This window comes from Perissodus microlepis, chromosome 4, assembly GCF_051167445.1.
Source record: "Perissodus microlepis isolate ML-2025 ecotype Zambia chromosome 4, ASM5116744v1, whole genome shotgun sequence".
Classification (NCBI taxonomy): domain Eukaryota; kingdom Metazoa; phylum Chordata; class Actinopteri; order Cichliformes; family Cichlidae; genus Perissodus; species Perissodus microlepis.
The window spans coordinates 8,107,473-8,121,197 of NC_140464.1; the positions used below are offsets into that span (position 1 = coordinate 8,107,473).

The window sequence follows — 13,725 nt, forward strand, 5'->3', positions numbered from 1 at the left end:
CAACCCATTTCTGCTGTGGGATCACCACAGTCTGAGCTCTTGCTGTGTGCAACCAGAGGGCATGGAGAATACTCCTCACATGAAAGTCAAAGCATACCACTATTAATAAAAATATATTAAATGTAAAAAGAAACAGAGAGTATATTTCAGTGACAGCTGAGCTTATGAAATGAAACTGAAACAAATTAAAAGGTTACTCTGTAATGTCAGCATGAGGCTGCCTTACCCTTTAATGTAAAGAGAATAACTCGGTTCCTGTCAGCACGTGATACAGATTTTCTGATCATCAGTAGCTCTTTGGCCTACATACACGGAACATTACCAGAGGCTTTATTTTGATTAAAGATGCTCATTAAGAGTCGTACTGCTAAACTCCTTCTGATGCACTAGACGAGGGCAAACTTCATTTTGAAGAGATAAGGTGACAGGGCGCCACCTTATTATGCATGCAAGCTAATTACTGTAGTCAAGCTGCTGGTGAACTGCCAAACTGAAGGAGAGAAATTAGACTATTATAAGTATAAAAGTAAATACGCTTTTTCTTATGCTTCCCAAAAAATATGCTTAGCTGCTGTTCAATAAAAAAGGAAGAAAAAATGAATAAATCAAAGATAACTAAGATCAAAGGGTTTTCCATCTCACTTTGTTAAAGTGCAACTGTGGTTTGGTGGAATTACTACAACAGTAGTGACATACTGTGCAATATTCAGCGAAGGAGTTAATAAAATAGTAATACTAAAGAACAAAAAATGGCACAATCCCTAAAACAGTTTAGATGGCCTTGAATGAACTGAAGTTATTTCTCGATAGATAACATGTTACTCCTCCAAGATTTCGTTATTTTTCTACCTAAGAAATGCAACTTCCAGGGTAAACACCACTTTCTAGTACCACATGCTGCATTTCTACTTGTTGTAAATCAACTGATTGTATTCACTGATTGCAATTTGCTATTGGTATTGTTTTTTTTAATCTCCCAATTTTTGTACACCTGAGTTCTTGAGAATTCTAAAGTAAAGATGAAAACACATTTTCCCCTCCTAGAAAGCTCAGATCTATTATTTTTCAAACTTGCTGGATGTAATTTTTTTTTCTTTACTTAAGCACAAAAGACAAGAGATGTTTTGCTGCTGTCACATCGACTTTGACTAAATTAAGTAACTGCTACTGTGTTTGGATGACAATCTTGATGGGTTTCAGGTATGAAACACCACCTCACGCAAACAATCACCTTTTCAGTTTGAATGAAAAGATGATGCAGAACCAAGATGATCCTTATCCTTTAGTGAGTTACACTTTTGTGCGTTGTATTGCAGCGGTGATATTAATGGGGGAAGTGTGGTGCGTAAACTGTTAGATAAATCAACACCTACACCATAAGAATCTACAGGGAAAAGAGTTTCTTCTTTATGAATGTGTTTTCATTGTAATCTCCAAAACTTCACTGCTTAAACTTTATGAGTCATTGCAGCCCACAATGAAGTGTTTACTGCAGAAGGTTTTAGACAGACTAAAACTGTTTTAACTGCCTGTAACTGACAGTAGAGAGTCCCAGAACACCATACTATAAACAGCAGGGTGAAACCTGAGGCTTCATTATAAGATCTGCATTCCACAGTGACAGCTGATTTCACTGGGGCACCTTTCAGCATGGTATCACATATAACAATCACCTTGGATCTTGCCCCAGGTTTGTACAGGGTCTGACCCACTCTATTCCTCTGCTCGTTTGAGAGAAGGGTCTCCGGAGGGACGGGGAGATCACTCTTCACACACTGAATGATACCGCTACGCTTACTGAAACTACACTGGTGGCTGTGCTGACAGCCTCACCTGCCCAGAGATCAAAGAGTGTTGGCGTGCTCATGGCATACTGCTTTGCTTTGTTTCTGGTACACAAGGTTAAAAAACATCAGACTCTTCCAGACTGCAAAAAAACAAAAAACTGTGCCATGTCCAAGGTAGCTGCCTCTTCTGCAAGGATAGAGTCTATTTACTACGGCTTCCTCATGGCCAGGTGTGAAAAGGAATATAAACACATCTGACAATGAAACCTTCGTGCTGCAGGTACATCTCTCCCTCAGGGCTCTTTACCATTGTTGCTTTATTTTGGTTTCCTCTACATGACACAGAGATATCTTTGGAAGCAAATGGCTGTTTCCTTTTACCAACTGTAGCCTGACCAAGGTAAACCTAGCTCTTCCTGCTGCCCTCTGTCCACCTTAGAAAAGCAGGCTGCGCACAGCCGTTTGTTTTAGGAACTGAAGAATGTGTCCATTGTCTGTCTGCAGCCATCCTGAACCGACTGCTATAAATGCGTCTTTTGTCCAAGCCCTCGGTTCTCCCCTGCCATCCTAGTGCAGACAGAACTTATCCTGCACCGGGTGGCTGAGTCCGTGATGGGCTTTCAGGGTAGATAGATAGAGACAGAGAGCGAGAACGAGACACACAAAGGGATGAGGAGTGAGGGTGGAGCAGTGGGAGGATGTAAGAAGGGACACCAGGGGAACCGGAGGATATTTGGTTTTGGAGACAGGTGCATTCATCTTCCCTCCTGCACACGTCTGGGACAACGTGTGCCTTATCAGGGCTAAGAGAACCCGGGGCTCCTTGTTGAATGGACTTTGTGATTAATGCCACAGCTGCACTGTCAGACTGTGTATTATGGGGGCTAATCATCTCCTCCCGTGACTGAAGCGACACTGATTTGATGTTATTTCCGTGGTTATCACAATTTCTGCATTGTGGTTGTGGTAGATTCCAAGTCCTACTGCAAGTTGTATTCTATTTAACAATGGCAGACTGAACAGCATTGCGACTCGGTAAAAACGATTTCCTTTGTACTACCTTGCCGCATTCATTGGTAATCTACTGCCTTTTCCGTCTCCAATAGCTTTTACTTATATGGATGCTTTTATTTCTCTAATAGGGAAGCATAATGTGCAAAACTAAAACCCCAAATTAGAATGGTGAGGCACAGACATTGGTTGGAGAATAAAAACAGCAATTTTCCCATTGAAACACAAGAGAAACACAGACAAAACACTGACAGACACCTACCCCACTGCCTCCACCACTAATATAAATACATGAGGTTTTAGAGGAGTGAATGTTTACCACGCTGCTTTTGCTCCTAGCATGCTCAATCCTCCACAGGGCAGTATAGCCGACTTCATGACCCAGAGCAGTAGGCGGTTGAACAAATGAAAAAAAACTGCACTTTTCACACAGGCTGGCAGCCCCCTACATACACAAATACACATCATAGAGCAAACATTTATGTCTCATCCACCCCCTCACACATGTCCTCCATTGTAAAGAACCAGCCAGATGACTGAATCTCCCTCTTTCTCATCCTACCTTTTATATGTACAGTTTCAAAAGGTGTAAAAGTGTATGCAGGAGCTAAATCTCTAGCTTATACTCCATTTACAGACCACAGAACTGCAAATAGTTTCATATTGCAATGAAAGGACTGAAAACACTTGGACACTGTGGGCACACTCTTCTACACACACGCAGAGTGGAAAAGTAGGAACAAAGAAATCAAAAAATGCTTGCACACATACACACTTGAAATGACAATGACCACAGTGCTGGAAAGTAAAGGATCAAAGATATAAGCTTTTAATTCCAGAGACTGAGCTATCAGAGTCAATGTGCTTGAAAACTGAATGGTTTGTGGGTGATGTTTGAAACAGAGGCTATTTTTACACATAAACTGCAATCCTGAACTTCCCTAGACATTACCTAATGTGTGGAGGAGAAAGTGAGAAGGCAAATGTCCAATACAGTGTGATCGGATGGGATATTAAATCGTTTTTAACCTGCCACATTCCCAGTGCACTCTATAGTATATCTACTTGTATTTTTGTGAAGATGCTCTAACCCTGTCCTAAAGCTTATGAAGTATTTCCAGTAGTGAGAACACAGCTGACCTCGACTATCTCTATCTGTAGGAAAGCCCCAAGTAGCAAAAATGTGGTGAAAAGATCTTTAAAAGACACTGAAGACAGCTTTGCCAGATGTCTAAACAATCTTGAGAACAGGATGAAAAGTGAAAGAAGAATATCTACATTTGGATGAGAAGTGAAAAAGAAAAACATTTAGCATGTCTCTAAATTCCTGAGAGAGACTGTGTGTGTGTGTGTGTGGTCATTTTTCACACAACAAAAACCCCCAAAACAAAGCAAAGACACAGTTTGTACATTCTTATTGGGCTTAAAAGTCAATATTTGGGGGCTGTCTATGAGTGATAGTGCTCTATTGTCTTCTAACAAGCTATGCTTTTACTTTATTGGCAGTGTGTTTAAGATCATTGTCATGTGGACAAATAAAGCTGTTGCCAGTGAGACGCTTACCAGATGGTAATGCATGGTGGGTCAAAATCTGACAGTAGTTTCTGTCTTCATATGGAGCAGATGCATCACTCAGGTCCTGTGTCAAGTCTTTGCTGGATTTTTTTCCACCTTTTTCTTAAGGCCATCATTTTCATTTGCAGCAGATAGTTTTTCAGGTCTTCCACATCCTGTTTTTATTCCCCACTTGTCCAGTTTCCACAGATTGTTTAAGCTTGCAATGCTTTTCTTTGTGAATCATCTTTTTGGTGGAAAAATACTATTTTAAGCCTTTCAAACTATGTTATATTTGACCTTTTCAATAAAGAAATGGGGAAAAAACTGTGTTCCTGTGTCTCAAATGTAAATAAAATGTCAATCAAATGTATTTACAAATACACACTTGCATTATTTTAAACAATGCCTGCATGTCTACCCAATTTTACATTTTAAACCAAAATAAATCAAATATAGTGACACAAGTCACCAAAGCAATATTCAGAGGTCAAAACTTGCTTCATTAAAAACTGTAACCTAAAGCTAGGATAAAGCCTGGGCACAGCACTGGAGGCTGTGGCCTAGCAGGGAAAGTATTGATATAGTGACAAACAGAATAGCTAGCAATAATGACACAGCTTTATAGGCCTGTATTTGTTTGTAACACCCCCTGATATAAACCGAGTTGGCATGAGGGGCATATTGACACAAAAATGATGAAGTATGTGTACAAGTACCCCGACCCTTATACCATAAAAGTATGCCTCATGCTGCCACAGAGAACGAAATCAGGCTAATATGTCTCCTGTGTGTTGTCTTCTAATCAATACCCTTCAGTGTGTGATTCTTTTTCTAGCTGATTAGATTTAAAAAAAAAAAAAAAATTGGCCTTGCCTCAAATTCTGTGTAACTTTCAAAGTATGCTTTGAAAGATGAGACAAAATGTTAAACTGTGTTTTTACAGAGTATTGCTGACATTGAACATTGTTCTCAAATGACTTCAACATCTTATTTTTCAGTCCAGTTTATCTAAAAGTAATGTTTATTATGAAGACCCACTAGACTCACCGTATTAAAGTTAGGGAACAGGCTAAGTGGGGAGGATCCATTGAGTCTGAAGGGCAGGAGGTGTTTGAGGTCGAGCTGAGGTTGCAGAGGTCGTCCTGGGACGGGGAGGGAAGCCAGAAGTGGGCTGCCCTGGGCCGATGTACCTGGACAACACAACGAGACCAATGTTAGAAGTTAAGAAGCATTAGGAAATGTTCACATGAGAGATATTTCTGTCTCAGTGCAACTATAGGAGAGCAACTACACTGCTGGCTAGGAAGGGGACAAACGCAGTGCTCAGGGGAGGCCTGACTTTGATTTATTTGATACCAGAGGCACCATTACACCTCCAGCTGTCACCAAGCACTCACTGTGAAACTTGTTTGTATGTGTACACTTGCATTTGTGACTAGGCAGGCGCTTGTACTTGGGACAACACAATGTGTTTAAAGACGTACCTGTGTGTTTGAGGGTGGATGGGCAGTGTTAAATACCCCAATCACCTCAACTATCCATATTCATCCCCCCCAAGGACACTCACCTGCCCCTTATGTACATGCACACACATACACATAAACACATTATTTAATTACTGATTTATTGGCTAAGAAAAGGTGCCTGCAAGAGGGGAAGATAGGAGTTATCGGATTTCAAATGGATCAGGGATGAAAAGATTTCTAATTTTCCGCCTGGCTGCATTTCAGTAGACCGGTGTGCTCAGCAGTGTGCAGGCACTTATCCCAGCAACAGGATCAATCATTTGATGTCAGCTGCGGGTCACGGCGGCCACCTGAAAGTATGCCTATCATGTGAGCTGTTGTGCCATACACATTTATACTGAGGTAGTCGCACACAGAAAAAAAAACCAATCACCAACTGTAGAAAAACATCAGCACCACAGAAATACAAAAGCTTGACAATAAAAAAGAATCCTTTAACTCTTTCCCCAATAAAGACGACATTTGAGGACATCCCCTGTACCATTAATGGCGTGTTTTCACACCTCAGTATGTATCAGTGAAGATGTGGTTTGACAACCGTTAAAATGGTTTCTAGGATTTTCCCAGGATAGCTGCATAGGCATACACCACCCCCACTAACCTTTGGCAATAAAACATTAAAAGCAATGGAAATTATTAAGATCTTTGGTCCATGTCTAACTATGTAATTACATAACTATATACATTGTCCAATATCCTACACATCCAGTACATGATTCTTTTAGCATCAGCTTTGAACATCATTGCTAGAAAGACTAGACTGGAAAAAATACAGAGCTATTCCACTCACAGATCACCAGAAGACTGCTCAAACACTGCTACAAAGCCATCACACCCAACAAAATAACAGAAGCTGTCAAAATAAAGCGCAGTTGGTGCTCTGCAAAATTTTGTGTTGGTTTTTTTCTTGCTTGTTGTGGCATCTTTGTAGGACCTTTTTTCTCTCAAAATTGCTGTCAAGGTTGCGGTACGATGTTGATATAGCTGTATGGCTTGTGTGAAGCGCGGAACACAGTGATAGATGGGGAATCTGTCAGTAGTCTGGCCCATGGCTTTTTGCGGCTTGGCAGGATTGGCAGTTATGTGTGTATTTGGTGGGTGGGGGGCTGAAACACTAAAGCCTTGAGCATATGCTTCTCAGCACTGGGCTCAGGCCTGCCTTTGCCATGTGTGGGATCTCCTCTGCTGTCTGTCTGACACTGAAAGAGTCAGCACAGGACGGACGCAGCCTACAGACACGTGGGCAGCAGCCAGCAGGGGATCGCTCCTACTCGCAACATTCACAATCACACAGAAAAACAAGGAAAAGCTGAGTCTTCTCTTGGCAGGACTATCAGAGGAGAAAAAAAAGCTGGGCTCGCAGGGAGGACAGTTATCAGCTGATAGTGCTTCCCCACCTCTATGTGACTCCCTAGGCAGCTTATTAAATCAGGGGCTGGCTGTTTGCCTCTTTGGATGATAACACTGCAATGGACGCACAGCCTGAATCCTGGCATGTACGACAGCAAGCGAGGGAGTGTGTGCACTCGGCTTACATGTACTAGACGAGAATCAAACATACACAGTAAGACATATAAACAAAACTGCCTACGCACATCTGAAAACAAATAGCTCCGAGGGCAAGCGGGAAGTCAACACACACACAAATACACACACGCACATAAACTCAAACAAGGTATAATTTTGCACTTGACGCATATTGTACAGGATTTTACTAGGACTACTTTTTAAAGCAAGTACATCCCCATTTCTTGTGTTTGTGCGTGTGTATGTTAGTAAGGACAGTGGATTTATTTTTCTTTTAGCCTCCTACTTCCGTTAACCTCCCATCACTCTGCAAATTTTCCACTCATGTGCGTGTTCCTCTACATATGCGTTTGCATGCATATGTGGTTAGGTGCACATATGCTCTTTCTGTCCAAAGTTATGTCTGCATCAAGGCTTAGATTTATTTATGCCTCACTTGTGGCCCAGACAACCACTGGCAGTTGAGGCAAGGCCTGAAACCAAATGTCCAGCCTCGTTCTCTCTCCCAGATGACTTTGCTAACGGATCTGACTGTCTCTGCCAGTCCTTCCCCAGGCAGGCTCCCTCCTCCTCCTCCCATCACAACAGCGCATTCCTCCCTCTCATGACTCACTGGGCTTGGTTACACAACAGCCACCGTCACATTGTATCTACTCGGATATGTGTGTTTGTGAGGCGCATTTGACTCGTGGAATTCAAGCAGCGATTTTTCAATTATTTTCTACATGCACACCTGAGAAAAATAATGGATTCTAATGTATACATGCAGGCACACTGAGCTGTCCCTCTTTCACAATTGCAGAATTAACCCTTCAACCCCCAAGTCCTTCTACTGTAATTCTCTTGTCAGTACTCCAGTGCTCTCTTAGGTTTCTGACAAATTGCCTTTTCTCACATCTAAATACCCCATCTGTCCTCAGTGCTCTGCATATATTCTCACTGCTGAGCAGCACAGGGGAAAAAAAAGGAGAGGGTCTGGGAGGAGAGAAAACCTTTCTATTTGTGGCCCAGTGTAATTATGTGGATAGCTGCTGGCACAGCAGGGTCTTGAAGTTCGGTGAGTGGATCTCCACCTTCTTTTTCTCCATACTGTTGTTGTCCAAGATGACATACAATTTCACCTGAGATCAACTTGCTCCAAGCAGGTGCCCTTTAAGGTTGGACATACGATGCATGATTCACCCTAATTGACCCAAGCCTTTAATTCAATCTCAGATATCACAAAACTGGGCTAGCAACATTTATTCCAGATCTGCAAGTTGAACTAATATTAGTATCTAAAGTTTAGGGTTTCATTAAACTTTGTCCTCAGCCCTCAGAAGCTGAATAGGAAACTGTACTGCTGTAGACCTCCAAGGACCCTCATGACAGTCGATGTACAGTTGGTATAAAGAGACAAAACAGTACATGACCATTCTTGCTAACAAGCTCTCCAGTTCACAACTCAAAGGTTAGACTAAGAGAAACAAAAGTCTTATTATGAAGTTTCCTATGGAGCTTGGTGCAGAAGGAAACATGATGAAATCCTTTGCTTAAGAACATTTTAAAAGAACATATCAGAGATGTATTTGTCCAAGTCTCCAGTTTTGCATCATTTTTATTTTTTCTTTGTAGAGACGGGATTGTAGGATCACTGGAGTAAATGCTTTTACTTTACAATTCCATATATGATTTCCACATATTTAGAGGACATTGTGTACCGCATCCCTGATGCTCAGCTGTGGCTGCCTGCTGAGTAACAGTCAGATTGTCAGTAAGACCTTCATCATTAGGCCTCTGATGTGATTATCCAGCTGTGATGATGAATATCTACATATCTGAACTTAAATGAACATGGATTTGCAAGGGAAATTGCTGACTGGTGAATTGATGAGCACTAAGTGCAGGCACAACGTGAACATAATTACACTGAACCATGCGGATGCTTCTTTTGTCACTTGCCAAGTACACATAATAACCTCTCTTTTGATGATGTTTAGCACGGTCTTCATAATTCAGTCAGTGACTGTAGCCTTCATGTTCCTAATACGCACACAGTCGAGCTCTGACACGCACACTAAGAGTCATAACACGATGTGGCTCATTGTGCATCTGCCACACTGTTGCCACACTGTTTCACCATCCCCCAGTCGCCCTGCGAACTTCCCAGCGGCTGCTGCCCTGCCTCAGAGGTGCTGATGGGACTAGATCTGACAGCATAGGAAGAGGCAACAACTACAACTCTGTGTAAAAATAGAGAAGTGGAGCTTTTTTAGTTACAGTAATGTAACTAATAGAACATCTTTTTCACTGTGGTATGAAATAACCCAAGACATGTTATGCATACAAACGACTGCTTCAACTGCTCTATGCTTGGAAACTGTAAATCAGGCTCATAGTGTATTAGAGGTTCACGGCTATTTGAGGGCACAAACTGACATTGCGCTGCCTCTGGATGTCACTGACAGACAGAAAGAGACAAAGATTGGAGAAAGAATCCAGGAGTGAGAGAGATAAGTAACTCCTAACAGCCAATTAGCTTCTACTCGGTCAGGTGGTGGTGTGGGGGCCACTGAGGGAACTATTATAGTCTGGACAAGAACATTAAATACAATCAGCTTTAATTAAAGATCCCCACTCCCCCACCACCCGCTCCTTTAGTTATGCTGATAATCTGCAAGATAAGCTGAGAGATGTGGCTGGACTGATTACATGAAACACTAAACAGATCATGAAGGAACTTCACTTAGCAATCCATTAAGCCAATTTGACCATTTCCTCAGCGTGAAATACGATGACCTGTATGCTTCTGTCCATCATGATACAAACACTAGTATTACAACTATGAGCTGCAACTGTTTTTGCTTTCAACCAGACCTTTTGGAGATTGTTATGTGTGTAAGCAATTTCTGTGTTTCAGCGAGAAAGTAGAATATATTCTCAGTGGCATGCAATTAATTTTTTTCCCTCTCCAAAGAACCCTCTCATTTTAGCTCCCCTGCTTCCCATCTCCCATTTTTCCACCTTAGCTTAAAGCTTTTTAAATTTGTTTATTCGAATTATGTTTTTGCTCTTTTTTTCAGGGTCGCTCGGCTTACCGTGCTAGCTGCACTGTGGCTAGATATTATGTACTGAAGTGTGTAAGTTGATAACTGTTTGTGCTACACATGGCAGTTTGTATTTCAGTGTGTGTCAGAGCCATATATAATTTAGAAGGTAAATATGTACAAGGAATATTTGAACAGTGCAGAGTCCCAACTCTTTGATTTCTGATGTCTGAATGGTGAGGTGTGCTTGTCCACTAAGAATTTTTATGAGTATTAAATTCAATCTCAGCACAGTTGCTTCTTTTATATTTTAAGCTAATCTACTCTTTAAAAAAATCTTTCATATGTAGTTTTGGCCTCCTTTCTCCTTCTTTACTCTGGATTGCAGAAGGTGGCAGCCTGCTCCATGTGGCCTGATTATATGCAAGGCTAAGCACAGTTTGACCCCCGACTGAAAATAGGGCATGCTTAGGAAGAGAGATGACTTTATAACTTTTTTTCACATGCAATTTTAGAGGAAATATTCAAAGTCAGACCGTGAAGGTTTTGCGTTTACCTCTCTGTCAACCCCAGAGCCTCACCTGTACTCAGCTAGCCTTACTGTCCTACTTTACTGGGGTCATTTCTGTAATTACCAACACAAAATGAAACAATGTATGAAGTAAGTTAAGTATGCAAAACATTTTTAATGTTTTATAGGCCTCAGGCAGATCTTTTACAGTTTAAACAAAGGTATAGAGAGAGCTATTTTTTTGTCAATAAATAAAATATGATCTGAGATTTTTCTGGGGTACAGCCTTTGGCTTCAGCATCAACAGTGCTTCATCAGACAAACATACTAACCAAAGCCTGGCTTTGCTGTAATTTGTTTATTCATATTCCATTCTAAAAGTACAAAAGTACAAAATTAGCTTAATTGTCTGTAATTTGTGTCTTTTCTAATATTACGGTGTTATAATAATAATAGCTAGTCATGTGTGAAATTATAATATCTCAAATGTTCTAGCTAGTGGCAGGTTGCAAGCAATTATTCCTAAATTCCACATTCAATCTAAAACATCAGAAAGGCTTTCAGGAGTATGTTTAGGTTTACAGTATTTGGCTCCGTTGTGAGTCGTGGGGGCCCAGTAGCAGGACCTTGTGGAGATGCTTCTTCTCCTGGGGTGTGTCTGTAATGAGTTCTGTCAAGCAGTGAGCTGTGCTCTGCTACCAAACCCAACCTGAGCAGAGGCAAGGCCCATCTGTCAAGCAGAGACGATAAGCCCGGAGCCATCAAGAGACAAATTGCTCGGCTTCCCCACTGTGAGACCCTACGAGGCAGTCTTCTAAAGGCAAGCAGCAGAGATGCTTCTGATTCCTGATGCTACACGGGAAAAAGGAGGCGGAGAAGGAAAATATCAAACACATTCATTTATGCAGATGGTGCCGTTGGCCAGTCATTGCTCTGGTGCAGCAACAGCAGCTGTACACAGAACTTCAGTGTGACTAAAAACCAGAAAAAGAGCAGGAAAGAAACATTATTTTTGTTTCTTTGCTTTTAAGCCGGAGGGTGAGCTGCTTTAATAAGTCCCCCACACTTTTCTTAATCCCATCACTTTGGTTTTCAAAAATAACGACAGCTGTTGGACCTTTCCCTTTAGATGAAAACAAAACTAACTTTAATAAACAGATAGAGCTGGAAAGGTGAAAACAATCAAAGGTAAAATTTAAACACATGTCTGAGAGTCAACATTAACCCCCCCACCATCCACCATCATTACCGTGAATGACATTACTCCAGTTTAAAGAGTCATGTTAAAAAACAAACAATACTGAATAAAATAATTCAAAGTTGTGCCATGCTCCTAAATATGCAAAAACCTTTGGCTAGAAGCAGTGCAGGATTGACAGGAACTCCGATAAGGTTCATTTCCACAGCAAATTGAATCATTTGTGGAAGCGGGATTAAGTACATCGTTTTTTACAGGAATAAATATCAAGCTGGTCAACCAAGCGTCACACAACTATCATGCCAAGTGTGACAACTCATTATAAATTAATTACGGTAGATATGTGAGCCGGACTGTTTGGATCTTCAAGTAAGGAAGATGCCTTGTAAAAGAGTAAATAAGGACAAGACAGAGGCAGCTTTCTAATTTTAACTCTCCAGCTGATGAGAGATGCAAGAGATGAAACATTCACTCAGACACTAAGATGCGGGACTAAAGGTGGTTATGAGGCTATGACGAAAGGGAAAAGAAAATGAAGTTGTAGCTATGTTAAACACAGTGGAACTATCCTCTCCTGAATTCCCCACTAGACGAGCATCAAGTTGCATCGCACACACACACAGAGGAGAAAAGCCCTTCACAATTAATGATTCATTTACAGCCGCAATTCGTGTGAGATTTGTAAGAATCGCAGGCAAGAACATTCCCTTTATTTATATAAATGACAACAGCAAAGTGCTTGCAGAGAGAATTGTACTGTACGTTTCTTGTATATTACATTCATTGTTATGCAAAAGAGCTTCTGCAAAGCAGGTTGAATTTGCAGTCAGTAAATTGCTTTGCAGAGCAGATTTTTGCCATCAAATGGACCCGTGATCATCTAAATCCATTCCACCTGAATTTGTTTTTCACAAAATGTCTCTTTCCTCACTCATTCGCCTTTTACTAGGGTCTTTGTTTTAGACATTTCGCATAACACACCTAATTTAAATTCTGCTATCAGGCAAGTGTCTACGGCCAAATTAAAACTTAATGGAAATGTGTACTGGCTATAAAAAGACAAAAGGTTTCCTGTTCGTTTTAAGTCTTAGCTGTAAGGCCAAATCATTTTTATCTTCTTTTACCACATGCACATAACAGGAAAGTCTTATATTATTTGAGAAGGAAAAGTGCAGTTACATCAGGGGAGTAAACGTGGCTAAAAAAAAGAAAGAAAAAAAGTCCTCCAGTTGTTAGCACAGTGATAATTCATTCACAGCTCACTTACTTTAATGGAGGTTTGAGAAAAAACAAACTCAGTAGCAGCTCAAATATAATTTAAACCAGATATGCAGAAAGAACTGCATATGATGATTGAACAGATGGAGTTTTTTCAGTGACCTAGTGTCCACATCCAGGTAAAAAGGTTAGCTGAAGAACGTGCTGGTGTTAAAAGCCAATTACCCCTGGCTGCTTTTGAAAGTACCATCACTCGCAATCAGTAGCGACCTTGGGAATTGAACTAGCTAATTTTGCCCAACCTGGGCTGTAATTGTTTCAAATCAGCCTCATGCCTCAGCATCACTGCCAGGCTAATTGCTCA

The 13,725-nt window shown here is 41.0% G+C and overlaps 1 protein-coding gene across 3 annotated transcripts in view; it reads right to left on the reverse strand.

Moving 5' to 3' along the window:
• Positions 1-13,725, reverse strand: part of znf385c (zinc finger protein 385C) — a 142,923-nt gene that overhangs the window by 24,401 nt on the left and 104,797 nt on the right. For all 3 annotated transcript variants that reach the window (XM_084925404.1, XM_084925405.1, XM_084925406.1), the window contains one exon: positions 5,403-5,545. In XM_084925404.1, the coding sequence (XP_084781530.1) occupies positions 5,403-5,545 (143 nt within the window). The remainder of the gene's footprint in view (positions 1-5,402; positions 5,546-13,725) is intronic.